The sequence below is a fragment of the Neoarius graeffei genome, chromosome 2 (assembly GCF_027579695.1).
Source record: "Neoarius graeffei isolate fNeoGra1 chromosome 2, fNeoGra1.pri, whole genome shotgun sequence".
Classification (NCBI taxonomy): domain Eukaryota; kingdom Metazoa; phylum Chordata; class Actinopteri; order Siluriformes; family Ariidae; genus Neoarius; species Neoarius graeffei.
Window position 1 is genome coordinate 14890100 of NC_083570.1, and position 21474 is coordinate 14911573.

Genomic DNA, 21474 nt, shown 5'->3' on the forward strand with positions numbered 1-21474 from the left:
CTCAAGCTCAATGAGCCGATCATGTAGCAATGCTGGTTTTTTTGTCTCTTATTCTTACACCTAATCACCTAACACCTAATCCTGTGTGTTAATGAAATATGTTCTTGTCTTCATCACAGGTTTAATCCAGCTGAACTTGCATTCCTGTCAGAGTTTGCTGTTGTGATGACTCCAGTCGCCCAAGCAACTAACATCTTGCAAGCTGAAACCAATGTCCAGGTGGGGTGGCTGCTCCCAACCGTCAAGCTCCTGAAAATTAAGCTGGACAGGATCAAGCTACCGCTAAAATACTGCAAGCCCCTTGTCGATGCTCTGCAGGTGGGCATTGAGGATCACTTTGGCCCTATGATGGAAGACCCAAAGCTGGTGGCCGCTGCTATTCTGCTTCCAAAGTTCCGGACAAATTGGACACAGGAAGATCTCATCTCATTATCTCTAGCCGCTTTATCCTGTTCTACAGGGTCACAGGCAAGCTGGAGCCTATCCCAGCTGACTACGGGCGAAAGGCGGGGTACACCCTGGACAAGTCGCCAGGTCATCACAGGGCTGACACATAGACACAGACAACCATTCACACTCACACCTACGCTCAATTTAGAGTCACCAGTTAACCTAACCTGCATGTCTTTGGACTGTGGGGGAAACCGGAGCACCCGGAGGAAACCCACGCGGACATGGGGAGAACATGCAAACTCCACACAGAAAGGCCCTCGCCGGCCACGGGGCTCGAACCCGGACCTTCTTGCTGTGAGGCGACAGCGCTAACCACTACACCACCGTGCCACCTATAAAGCCGTCATTTCCATTAAAATCATTATTTCTTACTGACAATGCTGTCATGTTAAATCTGTGGTTGCTGTCATGACTGGTTGAAACTATTATTGTTTATAATGTACTCATATTTTAGGAATGGACTATATCAAACAACACATTGAAGACTTCTCGTTGCAGTCTGGTGAGGTCAACAGGTCGAGCTCATCTGATGAAGATGACTTTTTTTTTTCTGGCATAAGGGGTTCAAAGGCACAAGCCAGCGCCAAACAGCTAGATGCGTGCTTGTCCTGTTCAGCAGATAACATGGACTTGCTCAAGTCTTTTCCAGCTGTGTGTAAGATGCCTGTTAGGTTAAACACACCCCTTCCAGCATCAGCAGCCTGCGAGAGGCTTTTTAGTATCGCAGGATTAGTCTTTAGCCAAAGAAGAGCGAGACTGAATGACTCCAATTTTGAAAACCAACTACTTTTGAGATTAAACGAAAGATTTCTAACTCCCTAACTGACTGCTGTATGCATACCAGTTTAAGAAGGGAATACACTGTGGAGAGGGAAAAAAGCACAAGCAGGGAAGAGAAGGGAGGGATGCTGTGTTTTTGTTTACAAAGAGCTCAGGTGTTGTAAGGTGCTCTACTCGTGTGTTTTTACATGAGAAATACTAGGGCTGCGCTCACAGCTCGCGATACTCGATCATGCACGATTTTCGGGGGTACAATACGATATCGTTTACTCACTTGAAAATCGAAAATCCCATATATGACACATTTCATGCATATCTCCCGGTTCTGTAGCAGGTTGTCATCAATTTTCACTTGATTTAAAGCATGTTTCATGCCAGAAATCGACGGAAATTCATGCTTGCAACCTGTTCCAACCAAAAACGTTTTTATTTACAAATGGCGCTTTCAGTTACTCAGGGCATGCGCACTAGAAATGAGCCTTTTTTTCATCCAAACTACTTTTTGAAACCCTCATTCTGATTGGCTGGTGTATTATAAGCCAGCCAATCAGAATCAGTGTCTTAAAGGAACAGTCCACCGTACTTCCATAATGAAATATGCTCTTATCTGAATTGAGACGAGCTGCTCCGTACCTGTCCGAGCTTTGCGCGACCTCCCAGTCAGTCAGACGCAGTCAGACGCGCTGTCACTCCTGTTAGCAATGTAGCTAGGCTCAGCATGGCCAATGGTATTTTTTGGGGCTGTAGTTAGATGCGACCAAACTCTTCCACGTTTTTCCTGTTTACATAGGTTTATATGACCAGTGATATGAAACAAGTTCAGTTACACAAATTGAAACGTAGCGATTTTCTATGCTATGGAAAGTCCGCACTATAATGACAGGCGTACTAACACCTTCTGCGCGCTTCGATAGCGCATTGATATCTGAGCTCCGTATCAATGCGCTGCCGAAGCGCGCAGAAGGTGTTAGTACGCCTGTCATTATAGTGCGCACTTTCCATAGCATAGAAAATCGCTACGTTCAAAAAATACCATTGGCCATACTGAGCCTAGCTACATTGCTAACAGGAGTGACAGCGCGTCTGACTGACTGGGAGGTCGTGCAAAGCTCGGACAGGTACGGAGCAGCTCGTCTCAATTCAGATAAGAGCATATTTCATTATGGAAGTACGGTGGACTGTTCCTTTAAGGCAGCAGCATGCCGTAATGGCTGTTTGTTGTCTAATTAGTATCCAATATCTCTGTCATTTGTGCCTTTATTGTCCGACTTTTGTTATTGAAACACAACAAATGACGACGTAGATAACATCTTTAGACATTTGGTGACCCAAATCTGAAGTTTGCTTGGATAATATCAACTGGAAGTGGCTCAATCGGTATGTTGTTATCAGTAGATTAAGTTTCAGTGCGCTCCGCTACAGACGCCGCAAGCTGCTAATTACGTCCTCCATGTCTCCATGGCCTCGTCTCGAGACTCATTGATTGAATAATTTTGGCGCCAAACGTATTCGCGCCCTCTGCTTACAATACATTAAAGACATCGTTTAACTCGATATATCGCGATATATATATGGTACGATATCGTGAGCAACTGATGGCAAACGAGCACAGCCCTAAGAAACACTTGTATGTGGCCTACCGGGGGGTATTCCAAGTAGTTGATTAAGAGACAAACCCGAGTAAGTTAGCCTGGAGGCAGTGGTTAACCTGATGATGGAAGAGCCCTTTGGCTTTGTGAGAAGGATGCTTCCAGGCTGTTCTATTATAAGGTTTACCATTCGGCTTAACTTGCCCAGGTTTGTCACTTAGCCGTAGTCTAGCCTTTGAGATGTTTTAATAGTGTTTTTTTTTCCATAAACACTTGTATGGCCTTTTATGTCCTTGTACTGCTGCTTCAGCCAAAGAAATTGTACCCTTTAAATGTTTGAAATAATATAAACAATATGATATTCAAACTTTTGACTGCTTTCTTTAATATACACAGTACTTGTACTTTTGCTTTTTAGTAATTTTTAAAATACTTCTACTTGCAATACTTAAGTGCAAAACATTTTGAATACTTTAGTACTTCCACTTAAGTATGGTGTTTAAAGAACACTTCAACTTCTACTCAAGTCACTTTTTTGATATAGTACTTGTACTTCTACTCCACTCCTCTACTCCAGTACTTTATACATCTCTGCACTCCACAACAGTAAAAGTTTCAGCTCGAAAATTGGACATGAAGTCTGAGGCATGATTGGACATGACTGGCTATTTAAACAAGCTTATTTTAAATCATAAAACGTGACTACTTCCTCTCATCTCATCTCATTATCTCTAGCCGCTTTATCCTGTTCTACAGGGTCGCAGGCAAGCTGGAGCCTATCCCAGCTGACTATGGGTGAAAGGCGGGGTACACCCTGGACAAGTCGCCAGGTCATCACAGGGCTGACACATAGACACAGACAACCATTCACACTCACATTCACACCTACGGTCAATTTAGAGTCACCAGTTAACCTAACCTGCATGTCTTTGGACTGTGGGGGAAACCGGAGCACCCGGAGGAAACCCATGCGGACACCATACAAACTCCGCACAGAAAGGCCCTCGTCGGCCACGGGGCTCGAACCCGGACCTTCTTGCTGTGAGGCGACACTACACCACCGTGCCGCCCTGATTACTTCCTAATCTTGCATAATCTTGCAAAACAAATAAACATTTCTGTTTATTCCTCCACCACACTTTCAGAATTTATTGTCATTCTGAGCACATGGTTTGATCATTCACTCTGTCCTGGGTATCATTTTTCAGCAGTTCAGACTCATCCGATGTTGTAATCATAGCGATGGTTGAGCGATACTTCAGCCACGAGTTCAAAGGAAGCCGTCATCCAATCTATGAAACTGGTTTTGTGTGTGTGTATGTAGAACCAGACGCAGCAACACCAGCAGACGCAGGCGCAGACGCAAACGCAGGCGCAGCAGGCTCCGTCTCAGCAGAGCTCGGCTCAGACCAACGGAACATCCGGGGGGACCACGGGACCCTCCATGCAGCACACAGGGCAGGACCAGGGGCCCCCCAACAAGAAGAGCCGCACCACCGGGGCCAACGTGCTCCAGACAGACTACCAGGTGTGTGCACACACACTCGATGTCACTGAAGTGAGCTGTATCATGCAAATAGATTACAGCACAATACAGTTCCATGCCCAGAAATGTCCAACACAAACACGAGGATCGTATTCAGAATTGCACTTTTGATGCATAAGCAAAATGGAATGTGGAAGTCTGTCAGGAGAAGGTCACGGTTCGGAATGTTCGCAAGCTACCATTATCGTCTTGGAAACGTTGTCGAAAACACCACCTCGTCATGATCACGAGAAGCACATTCCTCCAGCTGCTTTTCTGTGCAGTGAATTCGCCACCCGTGTCTGAGGTTAGCATGAAAGATAAAGACGTTTATTTTCGCATTGTTACTTATCGAGAACATTTTTCTCAGGAACTTGTTCTAGTAACTCTGGAATTGTGAAACAGCCCAGCTGAATCCACTCGCCGTAGCGTAGCACAAGCATAAAAAAAATTGTTTGCTGGACAAAGGAAAATCACATTTTTGGACGCAAACGACGGATCATGTTCATGTGCTTAATTCATAAATGTGTGTGTGCGTGACAGAGAAAGAAAGCTAATCATATAAGGATTTTATGTAATATTTACAAAACCCTCTTTTTTTTCTGTAGTAAGTAAACAGATTAGTAAATGATCTGCTGGTTGCACGTGTCCCAAACGGATTAGTAGTGGAACGACTGAGGTGCTACGCCATGGACTTTGCCCTCTCTGTGTGTGTGTGTAGACGTTAACTGATAACCCTTGACAGCATGGCAGAGTGATCTACGACACTTCTGCCTTACCTACTCATAGTACAGAGAAAGAGAGACACTAGTTGTTCTTCCGTTTTGGCAGGAAGGAAGGAAGCCAAGAAGCCTTTATTTGTCACACGTATGCTGAAGCACAGACACACACAGTGAAATTTAACCTCTGCATTTAACCCATCTGAAGCAGTGAACACACACATGCACACAGAAGTGAGCAATGAGCACACACATACCCCAAGCAGTGGGCAGCTACAGTATGCTACAGCACCCAGGGAGCAGTTGTGGGTTAGATGTCCTTGTTCAAGGGCACTTCAGCCCAACCTCAGGCCATGGCTGCACCGTATTAGCCTAACCTGCATGTCTTTGGGGGAAACCGGAGCACCCGGAGGAAACCCACGTAGACATGGGGAAAACATGCAAACTCCACACAGAAAGGCCCCTGTTGGCCACTGGGCTCGAACCCAGAACCTTCTTGCTGTGAGGTGACAGTGCTAACCACTACACCACCAAATAGACTCCCCATCGGGGAATCGAACCCTGGTCTTCTGCATGACAGGCAGAGATACTGTCCAGTATACTAACGAGGACAAGCTTATTTATTTATTTATTATTTTTAATGTAATTAATGTATTTGTTTGTTTATTTTTATCTTTTTTTTTTTTTATAATAGCCTTTGAGAGCTGTATGACGTTCTACGAGCTAAACAGTTCTGATCCTTCTGATAGCTTGATGATTATTCACCCTTTCTTTGTCTGTTTCTTTCAGCACTCCAGCTCACGCCTTGGTTACCAAAGCAACGTCCAGGGCACCACCCAGTCTCAAAGCACTATGGGATACTCGTCCACATCTCAGCAAAGCTCCCAGTACTCTCATCAGTCTCACCGCTACTGAGGTGTGGAAACGTTGGCGGCTCGCACTAATTCATGAATGCGAACGCAGGTCTCGCTGCCATTCCTTATAAACTTGTGGAGATTTCCTTTCCCTGCCTTCCTACGTGTACCTCTCCCTTCTTCTTCTTCTTCTTCTTCTTCTCACTTCCTTTATACGTCTACGCTTTCAGCATGAGATGTGTATGCTGTTCTTACTGTTCTTACTAGTGTTGCCAATACCAGCAGATAAGATGTCATTTCTGAAGCAGCATCTTCCATGCTCAACTTCACATCCCAGGAGCCTTGGAGCTCAGATGAACCCTGTGATGAGAAGCAACACCAGCGTCCTTCCCCTCGGTTAAAACCAGTACTCAGAAATATATTTCAAATATTTTACATTTATTTATTTATTTATTTGGCACAGGCTTTTATCCAAAGTGAAGCAGTTGAGGGTGAAGGACCTTTCTCAAGGGCCTGTCGGTGGCAGATTGGAAGTCCTGGGATTCAAACTAACAACCATATGAGCATTACTTCAGAAGTCCAGTTCTCAGAGTTCATGAAAACCTTCAGTGTTCACACAAAAAAAACCTCAATTCTTTAAACAATTACTTCAGTGTCAGTACATAACTCCAAGGCAAACAAAACCAATCCGAAAGAAACCTGTAGTGTCATTACGGGTCCAGTGCTGTGAATCTATTTGGACCCAACTGTCAATCCATGATGTTTTTATGCAAATCAAGTCCCTAAAATCCATCAAACCCCATAGTGTCCGTTTAGAGTCAGTCATATGAACCATGAGAACTCCCTCAAGAACCAGGACCAGTCCCCAGATTCCTTGGTTTCTCCCAGAATAAGCCCCCAGACCCCTTATTTTCCATCCATAGCCAATCCTCAGAAGTCTTGGTGTCATCAAGGGTACACCCTTCAGTTTCCCTCAAGAGATCAGTCCCGAACCCCTGGGAGGTTCTGTTACGAATCACTCCCCAAGGCTTTTGCTTTCCACCCAGAACTAGCCCTCAGAACCCTTAATGTCATTATGAATCTATCCTTGGGTTTCCATCCAGAACCTCTTCCCAAGCCCCTGGGCTTCCAACCAGAACCATCCCCCAGATCCCTCAGTTTCCTTCCAGAACCAGTCCTCAGACCCATTGGTTTGCATCAAGAACCAGTCTTCAGAACCCTGAGCATCATTATAGGTCCACCCTTTGGCTTTCATCTAGAAGCATTTTCCAGACCTCTGTGGTTTCCATCTAGAACCAGTCAACAAAGCCTTCAGTGTCCTTACAAAACCCTCACAAATAGAATCATTCTCAAAATCCTTGGCGCCAATGTGCTGCACCATGTAGTCCTAGAGCCTGAAGTATTCACACAACACCAATGATCCAAACCCTGCAGTTTCCATTTAGAAACACTACTGTCCAAATTGGAATACTTCACACCTTTCTTTTTTATGTTTCCGTCTAGAACAAGTCCTCAGAATACTTGGTTTCTAACCAGAACCATCCCCTAGATCCCTCAGTTTCCTTCCAGGACCAGTACCAGTCCCCAGGTCCCTCAGTTTCCATCTAGAGCCATCCTCAGAACACTTGGTTTCCAACCAGAACCATCCACCAGATCCCTCAGTTTCCTTCCAGAACCAGTCCTCAGACCCATTGGTTTGCATCAAGAACCAGTCTTCAGAACCCTGAGCATCATTATGGGTCCACCGTTTGGCTTTCATCAAGAACCATACCCCAGACCCTGTGGTTTCCATCTAGAACCAGTCACCAAAATCTTCAGTGTCCTTTAGTTTCCATCTACAGGCAGTCATCAAAACTTTCAGTATTCCTACTAAATCAGTCCTCAAAACTGTCATTGTTCCTGCCAATTCTCAGAACCTTCTGTATCTATACCTGTCAAGTCTGCAAAACCTTCTTAATAGAGACTAAGTCCTGTAAACCTTCAGTATCCAATCCACCAACCCGCAAAGCCTGCTACAGTTCCAGTCCTCCAAACTTTTGTTTCTTTGCCTGTAACCTGCCCTCTGGAACAATTTGAGGTCCTAAATTGAACCTGCCATTAAGACCCATAGTGTCCATACAGAACCAACCAACCAGGACCTAGAATCCATGTGGAAGCATCTGAGTCTGCTTTGGTCCAATGACCGGCTATACACCTGCAATATGGCGGCTAATACAAACCAAATATCCTTTCCCTCCTCTATCTCTCGGTTTGTAACACTTTCTATTTTTCCCTTCCTGTCCACCCTGTGCATACATAATACCGTGTACACAATATAGACCCTGAAGAACAAAGAACTTTGAAGATAGAAGACTGATAGCTGTCCCTTATCGGGGCAATGATTCGTCTTCACGCATGTGCAGAGCGCCTTTACGACTTTTCAGCTACAGACCTAGAGGCTTTGACCTTCTAGTTTTTGTCCTTTTGTAAATATTTAATTCTGATATCTGAACACCGCTGAGGAAACCCTTTACTTTTACGAGTCTTTTGTCGATACTCATTTCGTTCACGACGATGAACGGCAAATATCAATGACAGCTGGGTTTGTCAGGAATAATGAAGCAAAGCGAAAGGAAAGCAAAGTTCCTTTTTATTGTTTGACAAACACATTTGAAATTTGTTTTTGGCCATGAGATATGATGACATGCATCAACCCTGTATGTATGAAAGAAACTGCATACGTACATGTCTGTGTTTTTGTTACAATGTCTGAGGCAGCTCCAGTGACTGTTACCTCCTGTTTGATATTTTTGGATATAATTTTGGATTTTTGCTGTTTTTATTGTTGGTTTTGAAGTTTGCTTAGATTTGTTTGTTCCTCACCACTCTGTGTGTAGACTTGCATTTGACGCAGCACTGTACAAAAACAAACAACAACAACAAAAAAAAAGACTCCGGGTCATTCAAGCTGGGAGAAAAGGGAGCTAAAATTGTCCCTTTAACGCTATTCCAGGCTCTGTTTCCCCTGTTCGCCAAATCCTGACCTCAGCCAGAGTAAGACTAAGCGTGGTCTTGAGTCGAGAAGAAACAGGCCAGACCTGATAAGTGCACTGAAAATGTTGGAAACACTGACATCTACTGGGGGTTGAAAGAACTGCATGACTCTCAGAGCCGTCAACTACATGGCACTTCTGCACTCCATACGAACAGACATCAGGAATGGCTGTGAAGTAGACTTGGGAGACACTGGCGCATGTAGCTGACCTGAGACCTGCAAAAGCCTGAATGATGCGCATCAGATGAGTAAACTGCACTGACCTGAGAGAACATGTTCATTTCGACGAACGTGAGTTTAGAACCACAATATTTAAAAGAGAGCTTCACTCAAATATGCTAATAATGTTAGTGGGCACACAGTATCGCTAAAGCCAATTATATATTCTTAGAGAAAAAAATGAGTTTTTCTTCAAAAAACAAACCCTTTTTGAAAGCGTTTTCCACATAGTTGTTAAAAGTTCCCCTAGAGAAACAACCAAAAAAAGCAAACAAAATCTTAGACTTGGTGGCGGGGAATGAACCACGACTAAACACAGCTGTAAACACACTTTGAGAAGAGAAAGGTTCTTCAGGGCTTGTTCCAAAAAATTGGAACCCTTTCTGATAATAATGGGTTCCTGCACTGGGACAACTGAAGAACCCATGAGGGTTCAAAACCTCTAAGAATGTTGGAAAGACATTCATATTTAAAAAAAAAAAAGGTTCTAACTGGAACCCATTCTGATCAGGATATAGTCAAAGAATGGATTTTTTAACGTTCCTCCATATCCCCTTTCCACCAGCAGGGGATCCGAACCAGGTGCTCTATCTGGGCTGGTGCTAGTGCTGGTTCGATGTTAACCTTCTAAGAGCTGGTTTGCTTTTCCACAGCCACCATAGAACCACGTCTTTACATCACCGTGTACGTCTCCGCACCACTGTAGCACTGCTAGTGCCAAACACAACAACAGTGCCGGACTACATTTTTTTTTCTTCTTTATCTTTGGATTAGTCAGACTAGATGCTTGACCAGCTGTTTTTTTTTTTTTAAACGGCAGCCAGAAAGTTTTAGCTGGTCTTGTTAGTCACAATAATCCTGTCACAGCTCCTGATGTAAGCGGCTCTTGGTTCTAGACCAGCAAATTCTTGCAAAGTGCCATTCTGGAACCAGTTTTCCTGGCTGAGAGCTGATTCTCTGGCCATCGAAACGCAAAGAACTGGTTTGAGCTCAGGCTCCGGCTCGGAACCGGTACTCTGTGGAAAAGGGGCACCAAAGGGACAACCGAAGAACCTTTCAAAAGTTTTCTAAGAGTGTAAACGTCAATCAAATGACAAAGATTCACAGTTAAATACAGTTATAAGGACACTTTTAATAAACAAATGGTTCCTTCAAGGGTTCTAATTCTGCAGAAAGACAACCAAAGAACCCATAAGAGTTCAAACTCGAAATGACTCTTAAATTTAAACTACTTTTCAGATTTTTCGAGTGTAGGTCATAAAAAGAATTTTCCCCGACACCCAGTTATTTTTGTTTAGTGGACCGAAAGCTACTGAATTCGAATCACAGACTTCCAATTTTATTAAATTTTTTTTTAAACAGAGCGATTTAATGAATTTAAGGCCATGTGGCCCTAAATTCTCCGCTATTTTTTCACCACAAGATACTACGTCATTTGCGTCACGTGGTGGGCGTTCCCTGTTCGCGCAAGGCATTATGGGATACAAATTTGAAACCGGAGAGAAAAATGGAGGACGTGAGTGTGCGAATGAAGCGTGAAAGACCGACTACAGTAACGGAAAGAAAGCGAGAAGAAAAGACGTTATGTTATATACGAAGGAAAGGAAACGCAGGACCAAACTAATAAATATCGGCGCTCAGCGAGCACCTCGGTGTGATCAGCTGTTCGTTTAGCGACAGAATGATGGAACGCTCAGTGCACGCTCAAAGTGAACCTGCGCATGCGCACACACACGGACTTCCTCTGTCTGCTTGACTGCGCGATTTCATGCACATTATTTGCTCAGGAATCCCTTCAAATTAAATAACTTCCCAGCCACAGAACAGCCTGATATTGTGAGATATTACAGAAATAAACCTGTATCACAATGATCACATTTCAGACGGAACTAAATTTCACCGATTTTATGAAATCGAAAGGCCGTCTCGCTTTAATTGTTTGGGATGTAAACTTTTTTTTCTGAGAGTGTTTACTCAACAGAAGGATACTGCGAGTGTCGAACCGGCATCCTCACCTCAACCAGTGGATAATTAACAAACACGATATTGACAACAGCGGAACAGTCGTGTGATATTTGAGCCGAACAGAGACAGACGGTGTGTCCGGTATTATACGTTAGCATATTTTGAGTGAAATGTTTATTTTACTTTCCTGTCAAAAGCAATTATAGGTTTTAAAAAAAAAAAAACGCACTGCTCCGCCCCCTCAGCTCTCATGATGCATTCGTGTGTGTGTGGCTCCGCCCCACAAAATGTTACAATAGGGACGTTTCGTGTTTTTTAGCTTTAGCGGGGAAAACTTAAGTAATGAATTACGAGTGAAAAACCCAGGATGTGTAAATGTGCAAAGACGGAAAGCTTCGTAGCTGGGATATGAGGACTTCACTCAGGAAACGTGGAATCTGACTATAAACGTGCGATTCATGAAATAATTACGTACAATTACTTTTGACAGGAAAATAACCTCAAATACCACATGCTCAAGATGTCTCCCTTTTTTTTTTTTTTTGTCTCTGATGGTTTTTCACTTCAGTTCACGCCCAGAAAAAAAAAAACAAAACAACCAGCAGTCCAGCCAAACCCCCGACCCTCTTCTCTTCTCTTCTCAACAGCGCGTTTTTATCTTCTCTTCCTGCTGAGATATCAAAGCATGGTGTGTAGAGCGGAAGTTTAAGCCGAAGTCTTTCTGTAAAATTAAAGCGAGGTGATCGGTGTCGTGTGGTCCTGTCGCCGTGTCTTCTCCGTGTGGGACACTAAACCTTCACACTTTTTCCTATGCAAGCGAAACGAAAACGAAACGAAACTAATAAACCCTACCTGAAAAGCTTCCGCTTGTGCAGGAGCCTCAAATTCAAACCACAGCAGTGAATATCACGATATTTCTTACTATCAATCTTTTTTTTTTTTTTAAACAAAATGAGATTTGTAATCGAAAAATTCTGACATGAAGTAATCGAGGTGTTTTTTTTTTTTTTTGTACTGTATGCTGTATTGTTATAACATATTAAGATCGATTGTAAGAGTGGCATGTATATGAATTAATTCTACACAACCGTATTTATTATTGTCACATATATAAAATATATCAATGTTTAGATACGTCTCAGGCCTGAATCTGAGGTCAGAAGAGTCTGTTTTACTAAAACGAGATCAATGTTTTCAGGTCCTTTGTATAGGTCTTTTTATTTTCCTCTCTAATGTAGTCTGAAGGTATATCTGCTCGCCATAAGCCTTTATAATACAGAGTTGTACATAGGCACTGACTTAGTAGGCGTGGTGATTGATTATTTATGCACTGAACTCCATTTCCCAGAAGGCACCAGTCCTCCTCGTAGGTTGGAGTTTACAAAGCTGAAGGAGCTGCGTGACGTTTGTACTTTTAAAGGGACTTCGTGCCTGTTGAGCTTAGAAATGTTCACTAATAATACGTGTGCGATTATTTCTTTCAGCTAAAACATTTCAGTGCCTTTTTTTTTTTTAAATATCCAAGCTACCTTCCAGTACTGTTTTAACACGCCCTCGTTCACGTCCATGGAGGTCGGATTTAACATTTTACCAAATGATTACCGAATACTCTCACCGGCCACTTTAAGAGGAACATGTTGTTGATTCTAAGATCCCTGTTCTTGGCTGCAGGAGCGGAACCCAGCGTGGGCTTCTGTTTTCTGTTGCACGCTGAGATGCTATTCTGCTCACCACGGTTGTAAAGAGTGATCATATAAGTTACTACAATTGTGGTCAGAAGTTTACATACAGTGACGTGAATGTCATCTTGGATATGAAAGTCATGGCAATATTTGGGCTTTCAGTGATTTCTTTGAACTGTTCTTTTTCTCTGGCAGAATGATTGTACGGCATACAGCTTTAATTAAAAAAAATAGAATTTGGTGCACAAGTTTTAATTTTCTTTAGGTTTTCTGAAATCAATACAGGGTCAAAAGTATACATACAGCACACCTAATATTTGGGTAAAATGTCTCTTTGCGGGGCGGCACGGTGGTGTAGTGGTTAGCGCTGTCGCCTCACAGCAAGAAGGTCCGGGTTCGAGCCCCGTGGCCGGCGAGGGCCTTTCTGTGCAGAGTTTGCATGTTCTCCCCGTGTCCGTGTGGGTTTCCTCCAGGTGCTCCGGTTTCCCCCACAGTCCAAAGACCTGCAGTTAGGTTAACTGGTGACTCTAATACCCTGTCCACACTAGGGATTTTGTACCGATACGAAACTACTTTCGTACCGCAACACCTGTCCACACTAGCAACTATACCGGTACTGTAGTGGTATAACTGTATCGGTATGAACCCCACAAATGTATGGGTTTCGTACCGGTACAGTATCGGTACTGTAGCGCTTCGCTGTAGTGTGGACAGATGAAGCGGCTCTGTATCGATACAAATATAATGCGCATGCGCAAAGTCACACACCTCAATCGATGTCTTCGCTGAATAAAATAGTGAAGAACGGAGATTCGTTTTCTTTGTTTCTTTCTCAACTGCCTCGCGCGTTTTATACGATTCGACTGAATAAATGACCACCAGAAATACAGACTGTACACTGACAACAAAAAGCACACACACGTTGTTTCATCTGTACGGAAGCCGAGAGAGGCCCTTCATATAATCCTTTTTTGTATTCACCTTGTTATCCCGAGATAACGACATAATTAATTCAGGATCTCGAGAAAACAACACAACTAATTCGAGATCTCGAGAAAACAAAACCGTTATTTCGAGATCTCGAGAAAACAAAACAATTATTCCGTGATCTCAAGAAAACAAAACAATTATTTCATGATCTCAAGTAAACAGCTGAGAAATGGTTCATTCAGGTGCGCCAAGAGACTTGTGATATGCTGACTTTGGGGCTATTTCTCATTCTGTATAGACGCAACTTTGCTCATTAGAATGTCTGGAATAATCGATCACCTAATAAGGCAATATTTTGATCAGGGGTTGACACAGGGAGAGATTGCATTAAGTCTTTTAATAAGGGATAATTTCAAAATGAGTCCGCGGCACCTCCGCAGAAGACTGGCCCGGCTTCGTCTCTACCGACGGAGATACAGTGATCCAGCTGAGATCATGAAGTAATTGTTTTGTTTTCTCGAGATCTCGAAATAAATAACGGATGCCATATATTCTCGGAAGGAAGTTACTCGGTAACCACGGAAACATTTCACGCACGCGCATTTCAACTACCGTGAAAGAAAACCGCAAACATTTCTCGCTAGTGTGGACAGATGCACTAAACTGTACCGGTATACTTTGTATCGATACAGTTATACCACTAGCGTACCGGTATAAGTGTGAACACAGCATAAATTGACCGTCGGTGTGAATGTGAGTGTGAATGGTTGTCTGTGTCTATGTGTCAGCCCTGTGATGACCTGGCGACTTGTCCAGGGTGTACCCCGCCTTTCGCCCGTAGTCAGCTGGGATAGGCTCCAGCTTGCTTGCGACCCTGTAGAAGGATAAAGCGGCTAGAGATAATGAGATGAGATGTCTCTTTGCAAGATTCATCTTGATTCAATTTTTTGTTTACCATGAACAAGCTTCTGGCTGAATTCTGGTTGGATATTTCACGACTCTTCATTGTAGAGTTCAGTTAAATTTGTTTGTTTTTTTTTCTTGGCATAGGCTTGACTTATAAGCACGGTCCATATATTTTCAATAGGGTTGAAGTCAGGACTTGTTTTAAGCTTAATGTTAGCCTGCTTTATCCTCCACAACCAGCTCTGATGCGTGTTTGGGCTCATTGTCCTGTTGTAAGTCCCAAGTCGTGTTCAAATTTCTGATGGTTTATGCTAAAGAATTCTGAGGTCGTCCTCCTTCATTATTCCATCCACTTTGTGTAATGAACCAGTTCCACTGGCAGCAAAACAGCCCTAGAGCATGATGATCCTACCACCACCACCAGCTGGTACAGTGTCCCTCTGTACATGGTGGTCATTGTGGCCAAACAACTCAATCTTTGTCTCATCTGACCACACAGCTTTCCTCCAGAAGGCTTTTTCTTTGTCCGTGTGGTCAGCTTCAAACTTCACTTAAGCTTGAAGGTGTCAGTTTTGGAGCAGGGGGTTATTTCTTGGGTAGCAGCCTCTTAGTCCACGGTGATCTGAACTGTAGACAGTGATCCACCAGCTTCCAGTTCATGGCAGGGCTGTGCCATGGTGGTTCCCAGGTTGTTCCTGACCATCCAGACTAATTTCCTTTCAGCTGAAGGTGGCCGTTTGGGTTTTCTTGAAGCAGAGTGGCTCGGCAAAGTGACTACACCTCACAATAACTTGCATATAATTGTTTGAACTGATCTTGGAATTTGCAGTTGTTTAGAAATGGCTCTAAGAGACATTCCAGAGTTGTGTCTATCTTTGATCCTCTTTCTCAGATCTGCACTGAGCTCCTTGGACTTTTCCATTGTATTGTGTGTTGGTCAATCCAGTGAGTGCTGTAAACAAACCCTTTTTATGAAGGCACAGAGAAGCTACCAGCTGTAGTCAATCATGATCACTAACAGGAAGTTAAGAGACCTCGGCCTTGGCAAGATGAGAGGCATTTTGGAAGTTTCAGCACGTCTGAATTAATCTAAGTGAGCGTATGTAAATTTTTGACTCCGGGTTGATTTCAGAAAACCCAAAGAAAATTAAAACTTGCGCACCAAATTCTATTTTTTTTTAATTAAAGATGTATGCTGTACAATCATTCCGCCACAGAAAAAGAACAGTTCAGAGAAATTACTGAAAGCCCAAATATTGCCATGACACTCATATCCAAGATGACATGTCACTGTGTGTAAACTTCTGACCACAACTGTATATCCTTCCTGGCAAAAAAGCTTGATCCAATCTGGCCATTTTCTTATCAGCAAGACGTTTCTACACACAGAACTGTTGCCCACTCACTCAGTGCTTTTTTTTTTTTAATTTGTTTGTTTTTCGCACCATTCTGTGTAGGGAAGCCCATTCTGATGTTTGAGCATCATGAACATTAACCGAAGCTCTCGATTTGTATCCGCATGATTTGATGTCAAGGGATCGGCTGATTAGAGAACCACATCAAGCAAAACAGCAGGTGGATGTAAGGGTGATCCTAATAAAGTGGCCAGCGAGTGTATATATCTATATCTCTGTGTAAATATATAGATATTAATACACATGACGTAACACCATGTGCTGTTATTGCATACTTTTTGTTTTATTTTTTTGCATAAACTTTGTTTTTTATTTTTTTTATTACATTATTTCACTCCAACACAAATCCAAAATGGCTTCCTGTTCACGCGATATACTGTACGCTCACAGCATTGGGAAATGTTACATTTTTATAGTAATAAAGCACACATTTGGAATCACTTAACAATGTAAGTCATTAACATAATCACTTTTTCCAGTACACGCAGTTTTAATGATGTTTCATTTGATCGTTAATAGTATCAACAAATTTCAGAATAATTGAGATCAAAGATTTGAGGAAATATGCATTACTGCGTCAAACTGAGCTTGGGTTCTGCAACTTTAACGATAAAATGATCTTGTGAATGTGGCGGTTTTTGTGATTTTTTTTTTGTGCACTTTTAAACAGTTTTATTTGGCGTCATCATCTTTGAACTGGATATCGAGCTATATTGGCTTACTAGCCAGCAATCATGCTAATTATCACTTTTTAGCTAGCATCATGATTCTTGTGCAGGTTTTGAAACTATGGAAACGACGTAACTAAGAAGACGTGTAGCGAAAAATGTGGATGTTTTATAGTCTCAGGTTTTTACACTTTTAAAACCTTTTCATGATAAATTTTTCCACCTTTCGTGGGTGAAGTAGTCACATGACGTGTGACATCAGCTGAATTGAGCGTGAACATGGAAAGCCAGATGCAGTGTTTCAGAAAATGTAATAATACTTCGTAATTCAAATACGAGCGTGAAATTTCTAAAGTGTACCGTCGTGTTGAATCGGACCTTCCTATTCTTGAAGAATTGATTTAATAAACGTTTCGATATGAAAAGAGCTCCGATTATCGTGACAGGAAGTGGACAGGGCGGGGTTAGACAACAGTATTGGAACTCAGGCTGTGTGTTTGAACCTTCGTTAAACCCGGCACACGGCTTTCAGAACACACTCTTTCCTTTTGCCTTTTTGGAGATTTTTATATTGGCCTTTATCATTTGTATGATTTTTTTTTTTGGATGTTCTGTTTTATTCCGCACACGTGTTTAACAATTTACGGAGCAGGACGCGTTTCGTAAAACTCACTGTGTGGAATTCTGAGAGCTTCAGTTTGTAGTCCTGCTAATGTTCACGTTTTTTTTTTAATTTTTTATTATTTTTATTATTTTATTTTGAAATGATGTCCTGTTTTGTGTGAATTTTAACTGTACATAAGAATTCTTCACTGAAACATAACTCTATGATATTTGTCTTTTAATGCACTGTTGTTGCTAAACTATTTAGTAGTAAATGAAAAAAAGTATTTAATGTTTTTTATTGTCTTGTTTAGGCACTAAAGATACGGCAGTTATGTAAAAGCTAGACAGCGCTCTTTAACAGAGCTCTTATTGTAAATGTGTAGAAATATAAAGCCTTTGAATGTTGTATGCAAATAAGCAGGCGGAGCCTATAGGCCTCAGCCGTGTCATTCTGCCCCCACCCCTTTCTTTTTTTTTTCTTCTTTTTCGTTTTTAACAGATGATGCATGTATGTGTTCTTTTTAAAACTGATTTCATTTAAATACCCACAGCACGGTCAACACGACATTTGCGTCCCTCAGCGGTTCGGTTCTGTCCCAATTCACAGCTCCGTCTACGTTCAATCCCACAGGTCTTCATTTGAAACTCTTTTCGTACAGAAACGATTTTATGCTCGGGGCATGACGGTGATGCAGTGGTTCCTTGGGTTCCCTCTGGGTTCTCCGGTTTCCTCCCACAGTCCCAAGACATGCAGATTAGCCTGTAGCTGTGATAGAGTTCACGGTGAACCCCGCCTCTGACCCAAAGTCAGCTGGGATTGGCTCCAGCTTCCCCGTGACCCTTATTGCATCTACATAATGGATGGACAGATGACTATTAGACAGGATAAGTCTAATATTAATACATTTTTACCTTTAAGTCGACTACTAATATTAGCTGATCTCCAACCCCAGTCTTAAAAAAGTTGTGACACGTCAACAAAAACATAACGCTATGATTTGCAAGCCATTGAAAATAGGACAAAGACAACATATCAAATGGGGAAACTGAGAAATTTGGCTTAAAAATAATGAAACTAAATGTTTCAACATTAAAAAATACTATAAACAGTAATCAGTAAGCCATAATAAATGCCACAAAGTCAATATCTGGTGTGAGACGAGGCAAATCCGTTTGCTTTAAAAAAAAAAATAGTAGTCTCAGGTCCAAACAGTGCGGTTTTATAAGGAAATGAGCTGTAGGTTTTACTGAACATCTTGCAGAACCGGACACGGTTCTTCTGGACACTTTGACTGTCACACTCACTTCTTCAGTAATTTTGCACCAAAAAAAAAGTAGCCTTCATTATGTTTTCTTTTTTAATCTGAAAAGTGCTCTCTTATGGAATGGAATACGCCATTAGTGGGGGGCTAAGACTTTTATATATGCTCGTTTTGAATTTGATCCCAGCAACGTATTTCCAAAAAAGTCAGGACGGGGTATGTTCAGGACTGTGTCACTTCATAAATTCAAAATTAGCGTATATTTTATTTAAAAAAAAAAGATTTCTCAGTTTCAACATTTGATACGATGTTTTTCGACATTTTTCAAAGAAATAGAGTTTCCGTGATTTGCAAGTCATCACGTTATGTTTTTATTAACGTCTCACACGGCGTCCCAGTATTTTTTGGAACTGAGTTTGTGTTCTGAATATTTTCCTTCTGAACTTCTTCCTTTTATAAAAACATGCAAAATTCATCCAACAGGCGTGACCTTGGACACTTACAGACCCAAAAAAGTGTCTCAAGGAACGTTTAACATAAATCAGTGAATCTTTATTTGCACTTTTATTCATATAATCAAGTTTAATTTTATCGGATTTGATCTTCACTTGATTATATTGAAACTTAATATTTGTTGTTTTTACCGAAACAATTAAAGCTACAAATCTCAGAGATCATGGCACTATATTTAAAAAAAATAACCAGAATCTACAAATCTAATATCATGTTTTTATTAGTTTCAACTTTTACCTGGTTAAATCCATTCAAATTTGTATTTAAAATATATACACAGTGCTCAAGGACAATTTAGTCTCATCTGCTGTTTATACAGGATATAAAATTACTTTTAACGGAAATAGAAGAATTAAATTTCATGAAATTACTACGTTTCTGAACTCGAACCAAATTAAGTTGGGAAAAGAACGAAGGTCAAGCACGTCTATAAAGCTTTACTCATTATTTTTTCCTTTTTCAGGGTGAGATCATGTTAAAATAAAAAAAAAGATTTTATTTACAAGCCAGAAACTCTGAGATTAAAATTGTTTCCAAAGCTTTTGACTTGAAGGGCCGTTGAAGGTAGACGGCCTTTCAGATTTTTCAAGTTAAGGTCATAAAAAGGGAGAATTTTCCCAACACCCAATTATTTTTGTTTAGTGGACCGAAAGCTATTGAATTCGAATCACAGACTTCCAATTTTATTCTTTTTTTTAACAGAACAATTAATTAATTTAAGGCCATGTGGCCCTAACTTGTCCGCTATTTTTTCCTGCTTCACCATGACCCAATACAAGATACTATGTCATGCATCACATCACGTGTTGGGCTTTCCCCGTTCGCGCAAGGCATTGTGGGATACAAATTTGAAACAGGAGAGAAAAATGGATGACGTGAGTGCACGAATGAAACGTGAAAGACCGACTACAGTAACGGAAAGCGAGAAGAAAAAATGCTATGTTATATACGAAACTAATAAATATCGGCAGTCAGCGAGCACCTTGGTGTGATCAGCTGTTCGTTTAGCGACAGAACGATGGAACCGTCAGTGCACGGTCAAAGGTAAACCTGCACACGTGCACACACTTCCTTTGTCTGCCTGATTGCGCGATTTCATGCACATTATTTGCTTTAATCCCCTCAAATTAAATAACTTCGCAGCCACAGAACGGCCTGTTTTTTTGCGAGATATTACAGAAATAAACATGTATCATAATGACCACATTTCAGACGGAACTAAATTTCACCGATTTTATGAAATCGAAAGGCCGTCTAGCTTTAAAGAAGCACTTCAGCCAGAAATGTTATTGTATCTAAGAATCGTGCACTAGTTAGCTTAATGCAAGCTGATTTTATTCTTCGCAAGAATATGAGTTTTGGGACTGAACCGTTCCCTGAAAACACACTGCGGCACTGATTTACTGAGATCCCGTTTACTGATCCTGTGTGAATTACGCCACACGTGAAGTTCAATTAAGCTACAGTTACACTACAGCTCGCGATGCTTTGTGATGAAAATGAGGCGTTTTGGTGGCGAAGGACAGGCGAGCTAAAAGTCGCGAACACCTGATGTTCTTTTGAGGAGGTCTGGCGTGTTTCCGAGGAGGCATGCGAGAGGGTTTTCTACGTATCAGTGTCTGGAAGGAGAAGGATCGATGATGCCTTGCTCAATAGATTTCAACAATGCGTGACATCAGCGATGATCACAAATGCATCACCAAACATTTACTAAATATTCATGAACCCTTCGCCCAACCAATTATGAACCTCGGTGAAGGATCCCCGAATATAAATGCACTTTTCAGATCTTGTTGAAGGTTAGGCTACACCTTGCCGCTGTATTGCCGAAGCTTGTTTGAACATCGCGGATATGGATTTGAGACAAATCCATCCCAAGAGGCTTGACGAAGGTTCCCTGAGGTTGGGGAAGTATTCCCAAACCCATCTGCAAGTATTTTTCGCTTAGTTTGCCAACGAGAACATCGCCACCAAATTTCGAAGCATGCACTGAAATTTTTCACAACGTTTTTGGCCACTCACGAGGTGAGGACGCACCAAACAGCAACTTGTGAAGCTCGGAGAACATTCGCCATACGTCACACCATTGATGGCGATGCTACCAATTTTTCATCGCCAAGTTTTCGCAAACCCATCGTGAGCTGTAGTGTAACCAGGGCCTAGCTGTTTTTTTTTTTTTTCATGCGCTATTTATTATTGGTATCTGATTTCTACGAATCTCCAAAGCTAAATCTGGCCACACGATCACGCGTAATGATGCCGAATGCAAGTTTGCGTCAAAAATTATACGAACTACAATATTAATCCAAAATATTCATCAAAAATGTTTTTTGTTTTGTTCAAGAGGTACGTGC

At 41.8% G+C, this 21474-nt stretch overlaps 1 protein-coding gene across 2 annotated transcripts in view; it reads left to right on the forward strand.

Moving 5' to 3' along the window:
- cdk19 (cyclin dependent kinase 19) overlaps window positions 1-12949 on the forward strand; it is a 161724-nt gene extending 148775 nt beyond the window's left edge. The window contains exons 12-13 of one of the 2 annotated variants that reach the window (XM_060913901.1): window positions 4147-4350; window positions 5856-12949. In XM_060913901.1, coding sequence (XP_060769884.1) covers window positions 4147-4350; window positions 5856-5981 — 330 coding nt within the window. In that variant the 3' untranslated portion in view covers window positions 5982-12949. Of the gene's footprint in view, window positions 1-119; window positions 1805-4146; window positions 4351-5855 lie in introns of those variants that run through there. The other variant, XR_009654042.1, reaches the window with a different exon arrangement.
- The last annotated feature ends 8525 nt before the right edge of the window (window positions 12950-21474 follow it).